Raw genomic sequence first — 22,500 nt, 5'->3', positions numbered from 1 at the left:
GTAAGAAAACCTGTGCTTATGACTGTAAGTACCATAGTACAAGGCATCTCTACTGGCACAGGGGAACATTGTACACACTGGGCATTCTTCATCGCTGGCACTTTAGAGCAAGAGGTCGGAAACTTGCTGTGTACCATCATTCTCTAAACATAGTATTTGCTAGAGACCTTGTACAAGTGCCATTCAAGGCTCTCTCTCTTACTGGTGCTAGGAGAGTGGTGCCATTTAGGTTTTGGATTTTAGGTGAAACCCATATTGCTCAACATTACGACTCTATAGTAATTATGATTACAATTGTCATCATCATTCACTCATTACTCAGAGTGCAATAAAGAAACAGTGATACAAAATCCTCCAACGTCTAATGCCCACTGTTAGATCAAAAACTTGTAGCATGTATGTCATGACACCCATTTGCAATGGGTTAACTAATGATACACTGCTTGTGGAAAGTACAATCACTCTAATTGGCTTTGTCTGTTAAACTTTTAAAGGGTATAGGACTTTTATCATTCAACTTAATGTGTCTTCATTCAGATACTGTATTCTTTAGTGGTCATGGAGATTTTTTTTTTTTTAAGATATAATGGATATACAAGGTCAGACAGAATATAAAAGCGATAATGATAATGAAAATAAAAATAAAAATAAAAATAATCATAATAACAATGACAGTAATAATAATAAAAGTAATAATAACAACAAAAGTCCCTGGAAACAAATCAACAGGCATCAACAATCTTATGTTGAAAGGTGCTTTTCAGTTACTTTGAAAATTATGAAGTACTAAGAGATTTTAGGAATCAAATAATATAACAAATAAGTTTCATATCTTTTCTATTACTCCATCTAAAGCAAAATCACCCAAATATATAGATGGTTTTTGTACAGTTTCACTTGAAAATTGACAGAGTTTACAATATTTACAAACACTGATTTTCTGAAATGTGTAATATTATTATCTTAACCCATTGTGGACGGGGCACCTAACAACCTAACTGGATGTCAGGACGCGTGGTCTACAACACTAGCCCAAACAATATTTTTCCATATTTCCATCATAAGATGAGGGTTTAGACACCCGTCTTTTAGGCCTAATCAGTGCCGACATGTATGTTATGACACCCATATGCAATGGGTTAATAATGTAAAAGGCCAAAAGGTATGACTATTTACAAAAACAATCCATAAAAACTAAGCTTATCTATCTGCTACAACAGCTCGATCTATCAACTTCGTTTTCTTTTTCCTGATAATCTTTCCTTTTCTTTCAGCAATCTTACGTTTCTTGGATTCCTTGCTTGTTAGATTCTTCTTCTTCCTCTTTCTCTCTGCAAGGACTGGATTCAATGCACGCTGCTGCAAGCCACGTGCTTTACGCTCATGTCTTTTCTTGGCCAGCATGACCTGGGCAGCAGTGAGATGACGTGTGTACACTTCAACCCCAACAAGCTCTTTCACCATTGTTGCTACTTCCTTCGTCTTTGTGGCTAGGTTCTCAGGGAGCTTTTCATCTGAGAGCTCCCGAGCTAAGTGCTTTAAAATGTAGCCAAGCAGCATGCTTTCATTAATTTTCTCTCCAACTACAACTGCTAAGCCTGCTATGAGATTGAGCAGAGATTCACGGACTATGGTGGAATCTCTTCCATGCTTTTGAAGCTCCTCATACGCCAGATTTCCAACATGACGAACAACCCAAATTGCACTGGGGATGGGTTCTTCTTCATCTCCGAGAACTAAATCAGTTCTTCCTTTTTTATTGGCTTTTGTCTTTAATTTGCAGTCACCATTCACATTTTCTAGTTCTTCGTCACTTTTCTTCTTAACAAGAGGAACCTTACATGAATGGCGAACCATATATATCAGATTTCTAATAACAGAGAGTGAGAGTTGTGTCAAGAGTGGCATGCCTGTTGGGGCTTCTGTTCTCAGCTGTTCACAGATATCTAAAACAAGTGAGCGTGCTTCATCTGTGTTGGTAGTGAGAGGAGGTGATACACTGCCTTCAACAGGATGAGCAGCTAACATATATCCAATTAGTCCAGCAGCACTCAATCTAACTTGGATATGTGGATAGAGCAAATGAGCTTGTGCATACTTCCAAACTTCAGAATCAGTGTGTTTACTCCAATCTTCGTGGGTGAAGAACGCTCTCACTATTTTCGTGAATACTTCTAATTGTGCCACAAGACAGTTGTCCATGTAACAGGTCTCCTTGCTCAATTTTACATCATCAGTATCATCTTGCATGTTGGTGAACTGTGCATTGTACCTTGATGGGTTTAGTAGATTTATTACTATTGGTGCTACTTTAATAAGAAATTGTTTAGGAAGAAGCTTAACTGTAACATCAAGAAAAGCACTTAGTGATTTCAAACCAATCTGCATTGCAATAGCATTTGTCCTGACAGAAGCTTTTGGTTTCTCTTCTAATAGTGGAAGACAGAGCTCTATCAGTTCTTCTTTTCTTTTTGATCTTTTAAACATGGTTTTGAGTGCTTTATGTAGCAAATTCTTATTCTCTAGTGATTCTTCAACTATAAGCTGTTTAGACAAGTTAAACCATATATTTGTCTCCACTGTTTTAGTCAAAATTTTTGATGGAAAGTTGCTAACAATATCATTAATCATAATACTTGCAGACATCCTTCCATCTAGTATAGAGTAGGATATATTTCCTAGATAATATGTAATGTACTCATTTATCATAACAGGCTTCATTGGATAAGTGAGCAAATAAGTGTAAAATGTTATACGTGCTTGTGTTAATGCATTTAAACCACCACTTGTAATGCTCATTTTCTGCACGGTTTTCATCAAGTTATGGAGCTCAGGTGCATCAATTTTGCGTGCAATAATGGATTGCAAAACAACAAAAGCAGTTTGTTGCTGATTTCGGTCTTGTATATTACCATCTAAGTACTGCAACAAAACTCTCAATTCCTCTTCATTCAGCAAGTAGATATCAACAGATTTTACAATAAGAGCAAGAGATTTGAATGATAATTGGACAAGGTCATAAATCTTACCTTTGGCAAGTTCAGGGGATGAGAACTTGTGCAGTATCAAAAACATCTGCTTGCACAAATTTTTCAATTCTGTTTGCAAAGAAGGAAGTGGAAACTTGACCATCATACTGATGGATCTGAGGGCATACACACATATTTCAGGGTATTCAGAATCAATACAGTTAGCTAACACTTTAAGGAATGGATCCAGCAACATCACATGTTCTTTATCTTCTGGTATAAACCTGCCCTTTTTTAACAGACTAGCAAGAAACTGCACTGCAAATTCAATCAGCACATGAGCAGTTGCCTTGAATGAAGTCTTGGGGTTGAGCCGAGCCTTCTTGGGTTCTGGCTCCAAGATGAGGGAGTCTGGCTGTTGAATGCCTTTCTTGTTCTTTGTTTTTTGTTCTTTTTCTGATGTGAGGGTGAGTATCCTCTCATTCAACATGCCGTAAATGAACACCGATTTCTGAGTAATGGGGATGTTTTCATTACGTTCTAATCCACCGCATATTTCAGACAAGCAACGCACCATCTTGTTCACTACTTTCTTATCTTGTGTCTCAGTGAGGACCTCCTTCAATGGCAAAATGATTTCTTGAAGGCATTCAGTAGATATGAATTCTGCAGTGAATGCCAAGATTGCATAGCTTCTATTGACACGTGCTTCTTTCACCTTTCTTGTAATCTCAGCCACATCTTTCTCCTCAGCTTGTAGTCCAAGAATATCTTCTTTGCAAATTTCTATCATGTCCGTCAGACAGGCATTGACATCCGCAGACGTCAGTAATGGTCGAAGCTGGGAGAGGATAGCATGTAGTGTGTAAACTAACACATGTGCCTGATAACCTCTAGTCAAAATACTCCGCAAATCTCTTACTGTCCACAGCAAGTAACTCCCTCCAATTTCTACCATGATCTTGATGAGCATACTGCGGGCTTCATCTCTTATGCTCTCTGCTTTGGACTTCAAAAAGTGAATAACCTTCATTAACACACTGTTGACATTTGCATCAAGCATTTTTTGAGGAAGTTTCTTCAAGAGCTTTATTAAGGCAAAAGCCAGAGGAATACGCTTTATGTCCTCGTCTTCTGGATATTTGCTTTTATTAACCTTGTGTTCCATGTCAGCTTTAGTTCGAGCTGTTAATGTCTTTTGGAGTTGTGGTATAAACACACTAGCTAAGGCTGTATATACTCGCTGTCCCTTGCTGATGTTTGCTTGTTGTCCATTTCCTTCTTCCCCTGTCTTTTCCAAATCCTCTCCTTCTTCATCATCCAAAACCTCTTCCTCCTCTTCAACCTTCTTCTTATCCCCTACCTCTTCCTTGTCCTCTTCCACTTCTGCCTGATTATCATCTTTAACTATATGAGTGACAGTGGTATCACCTTCCATTTTTGTAGTGTTCTCATTCACTGTTATTTCCTCATCAGCTGGTATTTCTACTTCCTCATGGAAGCCATCAAGAATTGCTTCTAAAACTCGTACTGCTTGCTTTAGGAACTTCAACTCCTGCTTTGACAACATATTCAAGTAATCTTTTAACAATTTTTGGTAAGAGTACCATGGCATTTTCTTAGCTAAACTCCCTATGCAACTTATAGAGCTTGATATCAAATGATCATCCTTAATAAACACATCTTGGAATAAGTACGATGTAACCAATGGCAAAAGGTAACCATCGATTGTTGAAGATGATGGTGAAAACTCTCCATTGTCAAGCTTCTCTGCAAGTCTTGTCATCGCACGTCCCCTTCGGTGACGCTGGATGTGGCCCATGTTGCAGAAGAAGTCCAAATCTGTTTCATCTTCGTTGACAAGCTTATAAAGGTCGTTAAGTCTCTCAACTTGCTTGTGACACTTCAAGATTAGCTGTCTCAGTAATGATATGATCTCTGTCCTGACTTTTTCTTTCTTACTATTTAATCCTTTTCTGATCTCCTGCAGAAAGTTATTTGTTACTATCAGTTCAAATTCCTGTTTATAGTTGGGCTGCAGTCTCACTAACATGTCTATCATCTGACACAATGTAAAGCTTGACATATCTCGTAAAGAGGTATCATCAACCTGGCGTATTAAGTACATGCTGTTGTAAAGGAAGAGCTGGCAATACTCGACATCCACAACCTCTGTTGTTGTACAATACTTCTTGAAACGGTCATGGGCGCTTAGTCTTCTCTCATAGTCAACCTCCTCAACCATCTTAGGGTTCCAAGAATTAAGATCCTCTGCCATCTCTGCAAGCTCTTTAAACTGTGGATTAGAGGAGGCTATTACTGAAACCACATTACATAGTGCTGCTCTAGTATCCCGGCTGCCCATGGTTCCAAACTGAGAAATGAATGGTTTCAGATAATCAGCTGAATTGTCTACTACCTGCAAAAGGTGACTGCACATTGTAAGCAACTCTGGAATCTTTTCAATCTTTTTCAAATTTTTCTTGACAATAAGAGGTGCAATCAGACTCAGAAGATCACTGCAGTTTTCTTTATTTGTGACCCACTCTGAAAGATTTGTAAGAATAGTCAGGTCACGTTCTTTAACCAACTGGCTCTTGCCTAATTTGGTTACCATGGTCTTCATGCTTTTCAAGAGGCCTTCCATGTGTGGCACAAGCATTGCTGTACCAAAGTTCTGCTCATGCATCCCATCACGTGACTGTAACCTTTTAACCAGAATGACTGGAGAACAGGGAATTGGAAGGGGTTTGCCTCCCTCTGCATATGACTCTTCTTCAACATCCTCAAAGTCCTGAAGATTAATGAGATTCCCAACCATATCTAGAATACAATTTGTCACAGAGGGATTGCATTTTTCATGGTTCAGAAGCTGAATTACATATGGCAATGGAGTTAAGGTATGATCTTCTCTGTGACATTTGGTAAGTAAAGGAAAATATCTTGGATTCTCTGCCCAGCATTTGAAAAGCATAAGTAAAGTTGTGGGTGAACTTATACCTTCGTCAGGCAAACGCTTCAAATTGGGCCACACAACTGCCTCAAACACAGCATTAATTTCCTCCTCTGACCAGTTATAGTTTTCAAACTGCTTAAAGAAAGCTACAAGTCGCCGGTGTGAACCCTGACGCAAGTGTTTCAGGACGGTTATAGTGCGATCTCCAATCTCTGTGCGTTGCTCAAGAAGTATTGTTGCTAGGTTTGCTATGAAGAGTATCACCTTTATAAGGGTGGGCAATATTTCCTGGAGTAGGTTACCTATTTTATTAATAATATTGTCCAGTGTGGTCAGAGCACCTCGCAACCTGCCCAGAGGGACCACCTTTGTGGGATCTAGATTTTGCTTGGTTCTCTCTACCATGGCCAAAGCATCTCCTTCTATATGACTCAACAGAACATCAAACGCCAAATTAAGGAAGATCCTTAATTCGCTCTCCCTTGCGCCAGCCAAGTATCTTAATATCACACCCTTTCGAATCAAAATTTTTCCCTTGCCAGCTGTGCCTGTTCCAGCCTTAGAATGCATCTTGCCAAAGAGAATTCTCATGAGATATGGCATCATGTCCTTACGATGTTCCTCTGCCACAGACTGTTCCGAACCGTCCAAACTAAAGAGAGTGATGGCATTCTTGAAGGATTTGTCATCTATAAGCTTGTACAGAAATTCTGAATAAGGCACAAGATAGGGATAGTTGTAAGCCATTATGCAGTTGAGGGCCCTTCTCTGAACTGAAGGTGCTGGGTGAGTGAGAAACTCATTGTACATGTCTTCTAGTTTCTTGGTCTGTGACAACTTTTTGGGGTTATGAAACTTAGCAAAGACTGCTAGCTGCCCACCTAGAGATTTTAATGGTGCCTTCCGTGAGCGCACCTCTGAGTCTGGCTCCTCATCCAATAGTGAGGTATCAGGGTCATCCTCCTTACCAGTTGCGTCATCTGTATCACTTTCATTCATGCTGATATCATTACTGGTTATGGCATCTGACTCACTTTCATTCATGCTGATATCTCCTTCTATCATTGTCGTTTCTTGCTCTTCTCTTTTTCTTCTGCTAATGTCTTGAGTTGGAGCCACATTAAAATCAAACGGAAAGAGTTCGTTGTTCAAAAAATCAAAGAAGAGAGGCACTAGATCTCTGCTACGAGCCTCACACACATCAGGGTATTTCTCCATGCTCCTCCACATCAAATCACGGTAGTTCATGTGATCAGCTTTAACAATAACTTTAGAGTAACTTTGGTGATTTGACAGATGCTGCACAACTGTCTGGATAATTTCATTCTCTATTTCAAGATCATCATTTGGATCCACTATTTTATTAAGCAAAATCTGCTGACAATTGTGAGTTGCTATTTTCAGTTTTGCAAACCAAAGTTGCCAAAAAGAGTCCAAAGGTAGGCTATGTGCATAACTTGATATTCCCTTGAGACAAGGATTCCATAAATCCTTGTAGTTTACATATAACTGACCTAGAAAGAGAAGCAAAGGAGCATGATCATAAGTGTCACACACAGGTTTATGTAGTTTGACAAGGTCGCCATTAATTGTGTCTAAGAAACGAACCCGATCTCTGAAGGAAAATGGTGTCACGGGGGTCATCTCTACCTTCAGCATGATTTCAAATATACTCTCCACATTCTCCACATTTTCTGGTGGGGGAGGAAGTGTCACTGGAAACAAAGACAGGATGTGCGTCCCTAAAAGGCGCACTTGGGGGTTTGCAGAGGCAAGGACTGGTGCAAGGGAAGGATATATCTTTTTAAGGAAGGCTTCACTCATCACATCAGTTGCTTCTTCTGTAGATGCTATAGTTAACTGTAGATCTATTGCTCTTAAGAAATGTACATTTTCCCGGTAATGAGGCTTCTGCATAAGCACATCAATTAATGAACATTTCTTTAAGCATGCAAGAAATTGCTTCCCACTGAAAACATGTGTCATTCCTTCAACTACCATTCCTAGTAAAAACAGTAACCTTCTGCTTGTTAATGAAATATCATATTTGACATTTACATCAAACAAAATTTCTGTAACTTTTGCCTTCTTCTTCTTGGGAGTCAAATCTACACTGGGAATAATTTTGCCTCCTACATCATTTAACTTCATAATTGAGGTTTTCAGAATCTTTTGGAAGTGGGGCTTTAACTTTTCATGGTTTAATGGTGATATGTGAGGCAAACACACAAAGATCAGCAGTAACTCCTCCAGATTACTCAAGTCATCTTGAACTCCTTCTGAAATTTTATTTTCAATGTAAGCTGGTATATTATTCTCAACAGAAGTGTCCATTTTTGCCAAAATTTGTGTGAAATCTATGGGATATTTTTCCCAAGAACTTAAATCCAGGCCTGAATTACATGGCTTTTGTTTGGCCATAATCACATCTGCAATGACAGACACAACATCCTTGTGGATATCTGGGTCCTTCCTTGTGCTTAAAACCGTACTTAAATAATGTAGTAATACTGGGAGAATTTCCTTATCAAATCTCTCAAAGTCCACCATCTGTTGTATAAATGAAAATTTAACTGAATGAGAGTGTTGGGACATGAATACTGAGGTTACTGTTTGATGGAGCATAGCATATGTCAATGAATGGTGTTGAGACATAAGCAAAACTGATATTATGTCACATACAGTAGTGCCAACACTGTCAGGCAAAGGTGTTTGGATTATGGCTACACAATGATTCAGAGCGTCATTCAAATCAGCAACCAAAGCACCTCTCTTGAAGGAAACCAATTTCTGAACCACCTGAAGAATAGCATGTAAATGATGGCAGTTGTCTGAAGTTTGAGTGTGTGGAAGAATGGATTTCACCTTATCCCAAACTGTTGGCCACACTAGCTTTGAGTCTTCCTTCCATGACACTTCCCACTTGGTAACTTTGTCAGGATGAGGCGTTGTGATGTAGAAGCTTAATGTCAGTATGCCACTACACACTGCCTGCAGTGCTAGGTCTGGTGGTACATCTTCCCCTGCAAGCAGATTCAACAATTGATCTAATACAACTGGAGTGGCACTATGCAAGCGCTGAACTACGTCTGATTTCATCAATGCTGCAAACAGCCTGCCTAGTCCTTCCACTTGAGTTTCATCTTTCTTCAGCTTTCTCAGAGCCATTCCTAGGAAATTTTCCATACTGGGAGCCTTTCTCACCAAAAATGCCAGACTCTGGGCAGCCAGCTCATTAATGTACCACTTATGGGATTTGGAAAGTAATCGTGCATAGTTATGTACATGATATAATTTATACAGATCATTACGCAAGTACTTCTGAAGAACCACAAATAAGGACACAATACACAAGAAAATAGCCTCTATCTGTTCAGGTTCCTTGGTGGACAAATGTCGTATCAACTTTGAAAGGAAGTTATAGAAATGCCGCTGGTAGAAGTCCTGCGGAATGTCGTTGGCAAAGGCAACGAGCAGATCCAGCAGAGGCTGTAGTGCTGGGGAACTGGGAACCAAAAGGTGTTTGGCCAAACATGAAGCAATGCGGTCTTCATGGTGAACAAGCTGGGCAGTTGTTACAATGGTGTATTTGAGATCCTCCTGGAAAGCCTGTAAGTTCACAAATTGGTTAGATTTTGAAAATAGATTCTTAGCTAAAAATGTATAAAGAGATAAATGTATAAGATGTCAATAATAATAACCGACTAATAATACAATAATGATCTATGGTGTTTATCTAGAATGTCAACCAGAAAACAAATATCTTAATCTTAAACCTGTCTTATGTAATGCTGATATTGACAAATATGATAATCACCAAATTATATTTCAAGTTATTTTGAATTGCATCTCCTGATATTTCAGTTCAGAACACCATCTCACCATCTCTCTGCACTTTATTATATTTATATATATATATATATATTTTTTTTATTTATTTTTTTGAGTATGTCTTTGCCCTCCCTCTCTCACTCTCTCCTGTCCACAAGATATAGCGCTAAGTGAAGTGTTGTCTGTCTGGCTGCTTGTGTGTGTGGACATGTACTTATGTGTACCTGCATATAGATTGTATAAATAATGTGTCTGGAAGCTGTTAAAAAATCAACAAATATGAAGCAAGCAATACTGGCAAAAAACACTCACAGGCAGATGAGGTGAATTAACTTCTCTTAGTTACACCATAACATTGGAAGAACAATACTTCTATTTCTCCAGTCAAAATTATAGTATATGTCATCAGGTTTAAATAATTGTTTATATAAATAAAGTGGCTGAGGCTGGATTTTTTTAATGCACATTTTTGTTTGCAATCTTGTGAGAATGAGCTGCACTATGGAATATCTTGGCAATCTCTTATGAATTTTAGCTTTGATCATATCTGCATTTATCAAATAAACTGTAAAGCAAAGAGACAAAGATCGTAACTATGTAAGTAAGTCAGGTTATGAATGTAAATACAATATCATACCCAAGTATAGTCATACAGATAAAAGTGTAATCAAGTTATGTTCTATAAAATAAATGACATGCAAAATTAGACTTTATACCATTGGCACCTGATAACTTGATATCACCCCAAGGAAATATTTTGCTCCCGAGAGATGATGTCCTATCACATTTTGATTGCTCCCTCAAACCATACATTTTACACTGTTATGTTATGTATGTATATGCTCATAGGAGTTGTAGCTTGTTATCTAGCTGGCAAAATCAACATTAGGGAAATATGAGACCCAGAGTGAGTGGATTAACCACAACATTAATCAGATGCATCTGTAAAATTCATGTAATCATCAACCTGAATATTATCCTCTGTGTCTAAGCAAGCATGCATCAAAGTAGTCCTTTATGTAGTAAACAAACTAGGATTCACCTGTTTGAGAATGCTAGATTACCCTGTGATCTAATTCAACAATCAAACAATTCATGTCATCTTTTCAAGTTTAAAACCATATAATATGAAATGTAGAGAAAATTATAAGAATATATTTAATTTGTAATGAAATAAACCTGGAGGTACTGCGGAGGGTCAGCTGGTTAAGAAATCATATTCTAAAAGGAATTAAAGTTCTTTCATAGGATATATTACTGCAATAATTTCTGATGCTATTTTTTTTTCTACCATTTTCAAAACTTTCTAACTGTACTTGGTTTATGTTCAAATGAATAATCATACAGAATGCATAATGATTCATAGCCTATTCAGTACATATTCTATATACACTGATCTAAAGAAATTAGAAACTAAATACATTTCTAATATTTCAAGAATCCCTCTAAGAGAAACAAATAACCACAACTTTAAAAGTCTTAAATTACTCTCAATATTGGAATTCTAAATTAAGTTCTACAGCTAACAGAAAAAGAGAGAGAGAGTGGAGAAAAATGGGGGTGGGAAGAAGAAAGGAAGGAAGGATATATGGGAGAGGGAGGTGAGAAAGCAAGAGAGGAGAAAGCAGAAGGGATTGGGTGGGGAGGGATTTGTAGTACTCAAAATGAAATAAAATACAAATGGAAAAGGGGAGAACACTATAATTTCTCTAACCTTTATAGACCCTCGTTACAAAAAGAAAAAGAAGAAGAAGAGCATGATGAAATTCAAGCTCTAATCATCCTTAAAAATCCTTCTTACCTGAAAGGCTTCTGTGAGATTTAATTCCTTGCACTTTAACAAGGTCTGGCGGAACACTGAGGTCTGCTCTGTGTCTGCTCCCTGTCCCCGCTGCAGGAGGAACTTCCTGGCACTGACACGGAGCCCTCGTACCTTCTCACTGAACTTCTTGAAGGTGAAAGTGTTGGTGGCTTTGTGAGCCTGTTGGCGAGTGGGCTTCTCCTTCATCTTTCTGGCTTGTTACTGCAAGATAAATCATAAAATGTGTCAAAAATATGATGTAACTGTAATGTCATATCTGACAAAAGGAATAAAAAAATAAGAGATGATCTAATGCTAGTGATATAGTGAAAACTAAGATTCTAACTTTTCTTCTGGCCTAGGTAAATTTTTAAATAAAATTCAATCTCTTTCATGGCACCTTTCTCTCGGAGAATTAGATAGCAAAAGTTCAACTACAAGATATAATAATCAATTATGAACTAGTAAGTGCAAGTAACTTTTTATTTAAAGGATAACTTCAAGCAAAATTAAACGAAGAAAAAAATAAAATAAAAGAACTTCTTTCAGCTCTACCCAGTTATGTCTGCCAAAACCAAGTTTGAGACAAGAGCCCCCACTAAACTTTTTGTTTCTTTACTCAGTGTAACAAATCACAAACTTTGGAAGAATAAATACAATGTTGAGCAAAAAATTTTCTTTATAGACACATACATATATAAAACAGTGCTTTTGCAAACAGGGACCTAATTATGTTTCTCATTTTTCTACTTTTCATAAATATATAAATTAACAAAAGACCATAAGCTATACACCAACAGAAAGAAAATCAAATTCTTTATCTCATAAACCAAAATCTAAAATGTATTTCTATTTGTCTTGTCAAGTTCATTTACTGAATGATGTTTTCATATTTTTTCACTATGAGCATTAACCCATTGCAGACAGGGTGCCTAATAACCTAACTGGTTGTCAGGACAGACGGTCTATGACATTAGCAGCACCGGCTTACCTCCACCCTCTACTAGCCAAAACAATATTTTACTTAAATCCATTATAAAATGGGGGTTTAGGTTGACCTTTTAACCCTGTAGCTCTGGAGCTAGCATCATTACAGCCATAATACTTCATGACTGTGTGCACCCTTCAACTGTGAGCAGATCCCGATGTCGTGTCATTTACGCATTGACACGCGTCTTTTAGGCCTAATCGGTACTGTAACGTGTGTCATGACACCTGTACACAATGGGTTAAGTGCAAACCAATGTATCAGACCTATTTTCTAATATATTGCTTGCACCTTTTATGCATTTATTTTATCATCAACATGCAGTTTATCCATTACAAACAGAGACGATATTCAGCCTTCTGTGACAAAAATAGCTTTGCTACAAGTATCTGAAGACACAGATGTAACAACTGTTGACTGATGATCCAAGGAAGAAGTACACAGACCAATTCTAGGCCCATACTACTTTGAACATTTCTAAATCTGGCACAAAAAAACAGATACAAATAAAATTAACCTATCGTGGATGGGTGTTATGACATGCACGACACTCAAGTTTTTGGACTGATGGCAGGTGTCGTGATGTACATGACAATAGTAGTCAGGGTATATTTAACATACATTAATAGAGAGTGGATCACTGAGTTTCTTTATTGTACTATGAGTAATAATTCTATTTAATGAGTAATGATGCCCCTTACAATTAAAACTACTATAATTGCTGTAATATTCTGCAAAATGTGATAAATTTGAAATCCAAAACACAGATGGCACCACCACAGCAGGAAAGAAAACTTTGAATGGCACCCACCCAAGGTCTCTAACAAGCACTATCTTTAGAGAGCAATGACGTACAGGAAGATGCCATTTTTTTGCTATAAAGAACTGGCAATTAAGGATGTGTAGGCTGAATGAGAAGAGGAAAATGACTCAAACCATGGCCAGTGTCTACAATGTGCCCCGTGCCAGTAAGGTTGCCTTATGCTGTAGCACTCGCAGTCCTAAGCACAGGTTGCCTTCCTCTTCCCCATCTTTTCATGTTATCTTCATTATGAATTTTAGTTAACTACAACATTGATAGAGCCTGTCATATGACACACATAAGTCTCACAATACAGAACACAAAAAATGACGAACTCAAAAATGGCTCTCATTTCACAATGTGTGAATGAAAAAGATCATGAGAGGTTGCAATATATTGTGTGAAGCTGGCACACTTTGAAATAAAACTTTCTGGGATACTGTGTAGGTGGCAATAGCACCCGTACTGGGGACTGGGTAGGCAAATCTTACCCTGTCTACAATGGTTAAATAATTTGTAGCTGAAAAAATGTTTACACCGTTACACCTTTACTCGTTATTAAATTCCATCTAGCCACATGATTTTTCTTAATCTTAACCCACTCACGACGGGGGCATTCCAGCCTTGCATGTCACAATGTCGCTTAGGCCTAAATCAATTAAATGACTGGCACCATATGGTGCCACCCGGCCACCGGGCCCTTGAATGAGTGGTACCGTAGTGTAGCACCCGTCCAGAGAGGGTTAATCTAAAGTAGTAGCATTATATCTTATTTCAGAAATTAAACACTTTAGTTACTGTTTGATATGCAGAATTTATATCAAATTGACCCATTGCAGACAGGGATAGATTTGCTTGCCCAGAGTCTAGGATGGGTTTTATTTCAGAGCAAGGCAGCTTCATGCAACATACCTTGACTTTTCCCACTTTCTTCCAGTCATTCTGTAAAACTAAAGCCTTTTCTGTGTTTGTAATTTTTTTGTGTGTGTTTTATTGGTTCTAGACTTATATCTAGAGACTTATATGTGTCTCTATCAATGAGCTCTATCAATGATGCAGCTGCCTAATTGTAGTATAGGGTTCATATCAGCTCATTATTTCCTTTATACTCTTGTGTGATAGAAGTATTGCTGTTTTATGGGAGGACAAAAATCAACTTCATTTTTCTTTTAATTTGTGTACTGTAGTAGATGAATACGAAAAATATAACCATCCATAATGAAGGCAACATGAGGAGGCAGGGAGGAAGGACATCTGTGCTTATGACTGAGTGCCACAGTACAAGGAATCCCTACTGGCACAGGGGCATATTGGAGACATTGGGCATAGTTTGAGTGCCCTTCCTCTTCTTGTTCTGCCTGCATATCCTTCATAGGCGGAACTTTAGAGCAAGAGGTCGGCACCTTGTTAGGTGCCATCATTCTCTAAACATATTGCTTACTAGAGACTGTGTATGGGTGCCATTCAAGGTTCTCACTCCTACTGGTGATAGAAGAAAGTGGTGCCACCTAGGTTTTGGAATTTAGGTGAAACCCAAATTGCTTAACATTATGGCAATTATAGTAATTATAATTGCAATTGTCACCATCACCCACTCATCACTCATAGTACAATAAAGAAACACAGTGATCCAAAATCTCCCAACATCATGTTCATCATGACACCCAACGTCAGGCCAAAAACTCCTGTACCATGTATGTATGATACCCATCTGCAATGGGTTAAATTGTTCAGAGATTTTTGTGTTATGTAAAAATCATTTGTTCAGTATCCTAAGTACAGGATCTTGCAAAAAATAATTCTCTTCTCATAATCTATAGCCTTAAACATTCTGGCAGAGAGCAATGATCTTCATCCTATACTTTCTGCAAGATGAGAGCCTTGTTTAAAAAAATAGGGTATTGTAGATAAAATATCAAATTATATTAGCCAATTCCCAGGTTTTTCCTTTGAAAAACTCCCTTACATGGCACTTTGTCAACTGCCAATATCCTTGAATACCATTCCTTCCTCTTTAGCATAATCTGTAACACTTTTCTCATTATGTAATTTAGCCTTCTCATTGTTGTCTTCTACTGCCATTGTACAACAGACCATGACTGACAAAACAATTCTCTTTCGCTCTCTCTTGCTATAAGGCCTAAGCTTGTTGTCAGTTTCACCATGGTTGACAACTGTTGGAAAGGGCCAAACACCTTAAGCTATTCACCCACTCTGGCCGTGGTCAAGCGCTACGCACCCAACACCCGGCACGCCAACCAAAAGGAAAGCCCTGACAAAATGTCTTGCCCCCGGTGGCTGGTACTGCCACATTGGACGTGTTATCTTGTCATCCGGCGTTAACAGGTTATTGATAGTAGAATCAAGCTAAGAATATAGTCATTATGGAGAAGAAAGAAGCTAATTGCATTTTGAATTTCCACTACACAGAAGAATAAAAAGGCTTTGCCAAGAAAGATCAACCAGGAAGTGATTGTAAATTTTCTATCATCATATCAAGTTCATCATATGTTGTCCATTTACAGTCCATTTGATTTAGTTAACCCATTGCGGACAGGAGATTGATTTGCTTGCCCAGTCTCCAGGATGGGCTATATTTCAGAGCAAGGCAACTTCACACAACATACCTTGACTTTCGGCACTCTCTTTCAGTTACTCATTGTAAAACTAGAGCATTTTTGTGTTTTATTGTACTGAGAGATTGATATTTGTCATATCATAGGCTCTATCAATGTTGAAGTTGACTAAAATTGTAGTACAGGGTTTCATATAATATTCTTTATATTCAGTGATGGAAGTATTTCTGTTTTATGGGAGGACAAAAATCAACTTCATTCTTTTCATATTCATGTATTGTCATGAATGAATACGAAAAATATAACTGTCCATAATGAAGATAATATGAAGAGGTAGGAAAGAGGAAGGAAACCTGTGCTTATGACAGTGAGTGCCATCCCTATTGGCACAGGGGAACATTGTAGACACTGGGCATGGTTTGAGTCCCCTTCCTCTTCTTGTTCTGCCTGCGCACCCCTCATTGGTGGTACTTTAGAGGGATAGAGAGGGAATTTGCTATTTGCCATCGCTCTATAAAGATAGTGTATGTTAGAGACCATGGATGGGTGCCAGTCAAGGCTCTCTCTCCTGCTGGTGCTAGAAGAAAGTTATTTTAAATGTTAGGTGAATCCCATTTTGCTTAATATTATGGTAATTATATTAATTATGACTGCAAATGTCTTCATCTGTCACTCATTACTAATAGCATAATAAAGTAACACAATGATCCAAAATGATAATGATACGTCATGAAGCCTGTTGTCAGGCCAAAGTTCCTGCATCATGTATGTCATAACACCCATCTGCAATGGATTAACCTATTCATGCCAAATGCCGTCATATCACATCATCAGGATATTTCCCTCAACAGATGATGATATCCTATCACATCATGGATTCTCTCACTATATACACCTTCTACACAGTTATGTTTGTACATATGCAATTTTCTTAATTTGAGACACATACACACACACACACACACACACACACAAATAATAATAATTTAAGAAATATAAAAAACTCCTATCTATCACATTCCCTCTCGAATCGGGCAGGTTAAAATCATTCTGAGAAGTTCAGCATGGCCTTACACCTTGAGAAATCTCTTGGTGGGAAGCAACATGCTCTTGCTATCTTGAAAGCGGGAGCAGCAATAGACAAATATACGCCCTGTCGTGAGTGGGTTAAAAGAATTGCTTAATCTTGTAAGAAGCAGGAGATGAAAAAGCATGAAGAGAAGGAAGAAAACAGGAAAAGGATGAGGAAAAAGTAAAGGAGGAGGCAGAAGATTGAGGAGGAATAGGAGAAATGAGGATGAAAAGATGGAAGAGTAACTGAAAAAGGAGGAAGATAAGAAGGGAGAAAAAAAAAAAAAAAAAAAAAAAGATGCAGGACAAGAAAGGCAAGAAAAAGAAAAAGAAAAAGAAAGAAGGAAAAAAAAAAGGCAAGATATAGAATTCTGAATAGCGGAAAACAAAACAAAAAAACACTATACTACTTTTAGAATTCCACCTCACTGCTTTCATTTAACCCTTCAGAAATGAGAACGTCTTCAGATGTTTCATCTGGGCTGGGCATTTTATATAGTTTTCTACTATTCTACACAATTCAAGTGGAAAAAAATCACACAATTTAACCCACTGCTGATGGGGCGCCTTACAACCTAATTGGTCGTTAAGGTGGGTGGTCTACGACACTAGCGGCACCGGCTAAAACTTAAAGGGACGGGGAAGGGTTTTCTCTGCCCACCGGGTAGCGCAGCCTAGCTCAAACAATATTTTTCCTTAAATACACAAAAAAAAAAGGCGAGATTAGGCTGACTTTGGAACCCTGTAGCTCTGGAGCTAGCGCCGTTACAGCCATAATACTTAGCAGATCCTGATGTCACATCATGTACGAATTGGCACCCGCATCTTAGGCCTATTCGGTGCCGACATGTATGTCTTGACACCTGTATGCAATGGGTTAAGGAGTATAAGCATTAAGCAGTGGTCAACACTATGAGTAAACAATGGTGGTGATGGATAAATTCAATGGCTAAGTCCTTGTGCACCTCCTATAACAGAATCAAGCCCTACCTGGCCTTACACCAAACATCTTACCAACATGAAATCCTTGTATAAACTATTTTTCATACATATAGGTTGCCATGTCCTTAACCCTTTGATGACGGTGTGTCATACCCGTGTGACACGGCTAAATGCCCGATGACGGGGCAACGCACCAGTGTGAATTCTCTCGATGCAATATTGCATAGGCCCGACATAGGGGGTTTCCACTTATTGCTGGGCCCGTCGGGATAGGGTTAACAATCATTGTCAAGATCATTGGAATGCACTATTTCAATTTCTATTACAAATCAAGAAAATACGCACTTGTTAAATTCCAATTTCTTATGTGTCACGCATTGTATATAATTTTATAAATACATCTTAATTAGAAATATGCATTATATCCACACATTATGCATGTGCAGCCATCTACCATCAACCAGTAAATTGGACAGTTCAATTGTCACATTACTCCTGACACCTTTCTGACCTGAAGACTATTGATGGATTTCCTAATTCTCTCTATTCCAGTGAAAATGAACTTTTAATGAAATTGTTACAATGTCAGGAATCATATGAAAATTAGCAAAGAACAACATCATTCAAGCTGCACATATGTAACTGAAATCACAAGTTCTTGTCTTCTCAACTGTAGCATCTAATATCCACTTCTACTATCCATAAATGATTGACTTGATCCCCAATTCCCCCACTGTATCCCACAATCAGGGCTTAAATAGTAGTGGAAGGCACTCATTATGTATCAGGTTCTTTGACCTTCATCTTGCAATGGTAAACAGTCAACTGATGTCTTTCTGTTTTACTTGATGTGCACTGATTCAAGAAAGAGCTATCTATCAAAAAACAATTTTATGTTTAGTTTTCTATAGGCGAAAACCAATGAGAATTAACCTTAAACTGACTGACCAATCATAGTGTTTTTGTATTCCTTATTTTTAGTGAACTCATAAGTTTGTTTCAAGCGATTTTCGAGTTGTTTGTTGCATCATGAAGTCGTGAGTGTGTTTGTGGTATTGATCCCGTTACGGGATATACAATGGTGATGTGGGATACACATAGTCCAAGCTCCATAAATACAAACCTAAATAAAAACTCCCAAAATTCAATGTAAGAAGCACAAAGTGCTATAAAAAAAAGAGGAATCCAGGAGGGGGCAAAGCCCTCTCTTGGGTAAGGCTAACTTCAGAACCAGATAAAGCTAGGTTGGTCAATAGGTTAGAATTTTGTAGACAAAATACCTAGAAAACAGCAAAGTCAAATTTCCCACCAAAATCACTTCGTGCAATCACTCTGCATACAGTATGCCATGCGCTGAGTAAATCGTAAAGAAACCACACCTTAAATTTTTTCATTTTACAACAGACAGGGTTAAGGTGAAACTTAAGTATATTTGTGTTATATGTTATGTGTATTGAGGACACCATCTATACAACTTTTGTGGTATTTAGTAACTCGGCATTATTCAGAAAATTGATAAATTTGGATAAAGACACAACCACCTTCTAGGTATGACAATATTTCTTGTGTAGTTTTCATTCTGTTTTGGACAGTTATAATATTCCATAAATTCTGAAACCTTTCGTTTATGAGTTTCAACCCCCCATGCATCGAAATGCTACTGAACGACTTCTGGCAGGAGATTTAAACAAATTTTTCAGTGCCAAAGCCTAACCCATAGACTTAAACTAACCTAGCCTAGTTTTTAGTCAGTCCTAGCCAAGGGGGTAGCTTTGCCCACCCTGGACCCCCCTCCCTTTTCAAGCCACTTCGTTGCAGATACGTACCTGCCATGAACACAGTTTTTGCCATATTCATACACAACAGAACCTAACCGATGGACCTGACTTACCCTAACATAATTTTATTTTTACCCAAGGTCCAAGAGGGAGCTTTGCCCCCCTCTGGACCCCCCCTTTTCAAGCCACTGCATGACAGGTGTATTTCCAATCCGAATGTGCACATTACTTACCTTAATTAGAGGCATGTGAGGGGCCAGGTAATGGGTCGTCCCATAAGAGTTTAATTGTTGAACTGTCATCTTCATGAAATCACTTATAAAAAAACCCACAGCATGCATCTACAACCTGTGCACTCAGTAGTCATTTCTATACTGATTTTCAAATTCAAACGAGGATCCATATTCACCATTCAAATGTCTGTGATTGGTTAATAAATTTTTTTCCTTATTGGTGCTATTATTGTCAAGTGACATCAATGCTTATTAGTGATTTTTTTTGTATTTCCATGTGTGAGGTCGGCACATGCACAGAGTTAATATTTCTCAGTTTTCATTTCGTCATTGCAGTGGAAACATCTCCCTTTACTCAATTTTTTTATAGTTACAAACTATGTTATTCCATAAGGTTTGTTTTTTGGGTAAATTTTCCGAATAACACTGTGTCACTAAATACCACTAAAGTGGTATCGATGGATTCCTCTCAACCTCTACTATTCATATATAGTGGAAATAATGCGTACTTCCACCCCTGGACCCCACAATCTGGGACCCGATAGCATGGGAGGGCATGAAGTAGATGAGGGAAATTGCGGGGTAAAATATGAATTCCAGGCATATTTCGTATGCAAAATCTTAACCTAATTATCTACCTAACTTTGCCAAGTTTTGAGGTTAGCCCTAGCTGGGGGGGGGGGCTTTTTTTTTTTTAACCCATTCACGCCGGGGCCGTTCCAGCTTTGCGCAGTCGCAATACCGGGGTTCTCGAATGCATAAGCCTAACACCTCTAGATTCTCGGGCACACAAGCCGCAAGCCTGGGTTGCCCGCTCGCTCTACCCGAGCGCGCGGCTTCCCCTCATAGTGCGTCCAGGGCGTCTGACGCGAAAACCACAATACATGCTATCACGTCACCCGGCGTGAATGGGTTAAGTAACCTCATGCTACTTTGGGGCACAATTCGTATGCAAAAGCTTAACCCAATTACCTACCACACTTTGCCTAGTTTTGAAGTCAGCCTTTGTCAAGAGGGGGCTACGCTCCCCTGTGGACCTCCCCTATTCAGGGCACTTTGTGATACTTATGATATGTAATTAGTTCAGTAGATGAAAATGCCGCGCCTCACCACGAATAACCCTCACTCTGCACCACAATGACAGCAACTGAGACTTCGTCTAATATATCCCTCAGGATAGGAAACTAGGACTGATAATGATGTGACCACTCAATAGAGGGCACTCTATAATCATACTGTAAACAATGGGGAATATTGCGCCATCTATCAAGAGAACATAATAGTGCATGCAGGTAATTCAATGGGGGGTTTCCAGTCAACAGCTTGTCACTAGCTATTAACTCATTGCGTACGGGTGTCATGACATACATGACGTAGGAGCTTTGGCCTGACGACGGGCGTCATGACGTTCGGGGATTTTGGAATACTATGCTATTTTATTGTGTAATGAAAAAGGAATGAGTGATGATGGCTACTGCAGTCATAATTACTATAATTACCGTAATACCGTGCTAGCTTAATGTCCAAAACCTAGATGGCACCACTTTTTCCTAGCACCAGCAGGAGAGAGAGCCTTGAATGGCACCCATCCACGGTCTCTAGCAAGCACTGTCTCTATAGAGCGATGGCACACACTAAATTGATGAACCCTTGCTCAAAACTACCGCCAATGAAGGATGTGCAGGCAGAACGAGAAGAGGAAGGTGACTCAATCCATACCCAGTGTCTAAAATGTGCTCCCGTGCCAATATGGATGCCTTTCATTGTGGCACTCACAGTCACAAGCACAGGTTTCATTCCTCTTCCCTACCTCTTCTTGTTATCTTTATTGTAGGGGGTTATATGTTTCGTATTCGTTCATGACAGCACAAAAATACGAAAAAATAAAGTTGTCTTTTGTCCTCCAATAAAACAGCAATACTTCTATCACATTGAGTATAAAGGAAATAATGAGCTAATATGGATAATATACTACAATTTTAGTCAACTGCAGCACTGATAGAGCCTGTTATATGGCACATATAAGTCTCTAAACTCAATAAAACACACAAAAAAATAAAACACAAAAACCGCTCTAGTTTTACAACGAATGACTGAAAGAGAGTGGGATGATTCAAATTAAATTGCTTCAAGCGGTCTCTCTCTAAAATAAAACCTATCCTGGAGGTTGGGCAAGCAAATTTATCTCCGTCTGCAATGGGTTAACCCATCCCCGACGGGGGAATTCTAGCCTTGAATGTCCAAATGCCGGGGCGTTCGAATTATTAGGCCTAAATCAATTGAATGGCTGGCACAATACTGTGCCGCCCGGCCACTGGGCTTTTGAATGCGCGGTACACATGCTGTACCACCCGTCCAGAGAGGGTTAATACGTAAACACAGCCATGTTTGAATTTCAGGGCGAGGATGGTGGTTTTTAGGGTTCTTTGCACAAGGTATGCTGTATGAAGTTCACTAAAAAGGTGGGGTCCAGAGCCCCCCTTGGACTAGGTTTTAATTCAAAACTAGGCAAAGTTAGGTAGGTAATTGAGTTAAGATTTTGCAAACGAAATA

General features: G+C 38.7%; 1 protein-coding gene across 1 annotated transcript in view; it reads right to left on the bottom strand.

Annotated features, from left to right (window-relative positions):
- Nucleotides 1-820: 820 nt before the first annotated feature.
- The window catches only part of LOC122263401 (small subunit processome component 20 homolog), a 22,325-nt gene continuing 645 nt past the window's right edge, over nucleotides 821-22,500 (bottom strand). The window contains exons 2-3 of the mRNA XM_043031811.2: nucleotides 11,558-11,779; nucleotides 821-9,534 (exon numbers count right to left, since the gene is read on the bottom strand). Coding sequence (XP_042887745.2) covers nucleotides 1,201-9,534; nucleotides 11,558-11,764 — 8,541 coding nt within the window. The 5' untranslated portion in view covers nucleotides 11,765-11,779 and the 3' untranslated portion in view covers nucleotides 821-1,200. The remainder of the gene's footprint in view (nucleotides 9,535-11,557; nucleotides 11,780-22,500) is intronic.

Source organism: Penaeus japonicus, unplaced genomic scaffold (genome assembly GCF_977035675.1).
Source record: "Penaeus japonicus unplaced genomic scaffold, GWHDUDI00000001_assembly GWHDUDI00000003, whole genome shotgun sequence".
NCBI lineage: Eukaryota > Metazoa > Arthropoda > Malacostraca > Decapoda > Penaeidae > Penaeus > Penaeus japonicus.
Note: the sequence above shows the minus strand (reverse complement) of the source record. Positions and strands in the feature narration are given on the sequence as shown.